This window comes from Triticum aestivum, chromosome 7B (assembly GCF_018294505.1).
Source record: "Triticum aestivum cultivar Chinese Spring chromosome 7B, IWGSC CS RefSeq v2.1, whole genome shotgun sequence".
Classification (NCBI taxonomy): Eukaryota; Viridiplantae; Streptophyta; class Magnoliopsida; order Poales; family Poaceae; genus Triticum; species Triticum aestivum.
In genome coordinates this window covers 15,092,460-15,094,964 of record NC_057813.1, presented here as the reverse complement: position 1 = coordinate 15,094,964, position 2,505 = coordinate 15,092,460, and the positions used below count along the sequence as shown (strand labels likewise).

Sequence of the window (2,505 nt, the reverse complement as noted above, 5' to 3'; positions counted from 1 at the left end):
GGTGACTGTACCCACACTTGATTCCGTAATGTTTCACGCAATGCCCAGGAACTCTGCCACCCTGGCTTGACGGCGCTGACGCCCAACATGCCGTTGTTCGTCACCGGGATCAGCACCTTCTCCCACGCCATTCGGCTCAGACAGATGAAGGAGTTCGGCAATGGAGCGATCGGATCGGTTGGCACCTGTGGTGAAAAAAAATCTCCTGACAAAATGACACTACGAACATTGTCTGAATTTCTTGAATTTTACAGTTCAAACCAAGATGGATTTTGTTTGCTATACATGAGACTGTAAAATTCACCTGATGCTGACCTGATGTTAAAATAGCGTTGTTGTCTCTACAATAAACTGCTGAACGACAGTAGGTGGATGCTGCAGGATGCATCGATCACAGACATTCCGTTATGCTTGAGATGTTAAGGCATCCAGAAGCTCATGGTAATCTCCCTCTTAATCATTTCTGCCATCCAATGAGTACATCAGTTGTTTTGGTTCATATCCATATCTGGAAATACAAGTGTCAGGTACTACTTGACCTACCTCGTGTAGCTTCCGCATTACACCGAGGCTTGCTCTGGATATAGTAACATAGCTCACAATTTTAACCCAAATGTGTGCCAGCAAGTTTGTAGACGGCGATATTGCAAGTGAAAAGGCCTGCAGAGAAGCTCAGAACTACGTGAGCTGGGATGGAATTCAGCCACCAAATAATATCATAGCATAGTAACTGCAGTGATGAGTGGCTTGTACTCATGTCCACTTCTAATCTTTCAAGAAAACTTTGAGACATAGTCTCATAGGCTGATCACAGCACAGGTTTAATCGAAGAGGGTGCTGCTGACACCAAATTGCGCATTCTGTCAGTTAACAGCGGTGTAGGATGATACAGAAAATAATAGCCTTAAAGTGTGCCCAGTTATTCATTTAAAAAAAAGTGTGTCCTGTTATATACTCTCATAGGCTGATCACAGAACAAGTTTTAATCACAGTACTTGTTTCTCTTATAATGTACAACTGCATGTTGTAAACTTGTTAGATTAAATGGATAGTACTGAAAGGATCAGATAAAGAAACTGTACTAGTATCTACTTGAATTGTCAACTGCAAGTTTCTGATCCACAAGAATCATCATGAAGACATGGCATGAACAATCACAACCAGAAAAAACTCAGCACAAGAATCATCCCCAGAAGGATATCATTCAGCAAACATAACATCGAATCACAGAACTTACAGTAATTAACAAGATCTGAGAAATGGAGATAAAGTAGACCACATCCATTGCAAATTTTCAACTAGCTGAAGGTGAAGTGGCGACGTGTTGATGTGATGCAGGATTCAGCTTCAGCTAATCCACATCAACTAGCCCAGCCATGTTCAGAATCACACCAAACAGAGCCGAAAGCCCAAATAAATTCACCAAATGCCTGTAGAAACGTGCAAAGATAAGTGCAAGAAACTGGATCACAGGGACCAAACCTATCACTTGCGTAATCAGCTTGCTTTTTGTCACAAGAACATTGCAGAATCACGGAGCAATTTATAAACAAACAGTGACACTTGGGGACAGAATTGGCACGATAACTGAACTTTTCCATTGCAATTTCATTCGAGCATGACGATACATAGGAACAGACGAAACATCATATCAACACCAACAAACAGAAGCACCCGACAGACACCCGGATCAAAAGACAAGAACAGCCACTAGCCAGGATCGCCGGCGACCGCAAACCTAGGCGCGCTCTCCGCGGATGCGGCGGGCGAGCTGGATGTCCTTGGGCATGATGGTGACGCGCTTGGCGTGGATGGCGCAGAGGTTGGTGTCCTCGAACAGCCCGACGAGGTACGCCTCGGCGGCCTCCTGGAGCGCGGAGACGGCGGAGGACTGGAAGCGGAGGTCGGTCTTGAAGTCCTGCGCGATCTCCCGGACGAGGCGCTGGAAGGGGAGCTTGCGGATGAGCAGCTCCGTGCTCTTCTGGTACTTGCGGATCTCACGGAGGGCGACGGTTCCCGGCCTGAAGCGGTGCGGCTTCTTGACGCCGCCGGTGGCCGGGGCGGACTTCCGCGCCGCCTTGGTCGCCAGCTGCTTCCTGGGCGCCTTGCCGCCGGTGGACTTGCGCGCCGTCTGCTTGGTGCGGGCCATTGGGATGGATGGGGAAAGATCTGGCTGCTGCTGCGCTGTGGCGTTAGGAGATTGGGATTTCGCTTGGCGGTGGTGGATTGGGGAAGAATGGAGGCGTATTTTAAAGGGGATCCAGGATGATTTGCGCGCGATGATTTGGGGGTTTTGGTTTCCGCCACGCGGGACGGCCGGCGGAGGTTGGATGGGCACCGTTGGATCGCGGCCGAATGGAGGGTTGGGATTTGTGCTCGGGGCCGTCACGCGGATCGCGATCCGTGCGCTCCATGAACTGTGCTGCATAGCGTGGTGAACGAGCTTTCTCTTTTCATCTTTTGGCATTTTTTTTTGCGGGGGAGTAATACTGCACTCTTAGGAGG

The 2,505-nt window shown here is 48.8% G+C and overlaps 1 protein-coding gene across 1 annotated transcript; it reads right to left on the bottom strand.

Annotated features, from left to right (window-relative positions):
- Positions 1-1,575: 1,575 nt before the first annotated feature.
- Positions 1,576-2,237, bottom strand: LOC123161643 (histone H3.2). Its single transcript, XM_044579455.1, has one exon. The coding sequence runs from the start codon at positions 2,147-2,149 to the stop codon at positions 1,739-1,741; it is 411 nt and encodes a 136-aa protein (XP_044435390.1). The 5' UTR covers positions 2,150-2,237; the 3' UTR covers positions 1,576-1,738.
- Positions 2,238-2,505: the final 268 nt, after the last annotated feature.

What these genes read in the sequence shown, in the direction of transcription:
- LOC123161643 (XM_044579455.1), bottom strand. Translation starts at nt 2,149, where the DNA reads ATGGCCCGCACCAAGCAGACGGCGCGCAAGTCCACCGGCGGCAAGGCG.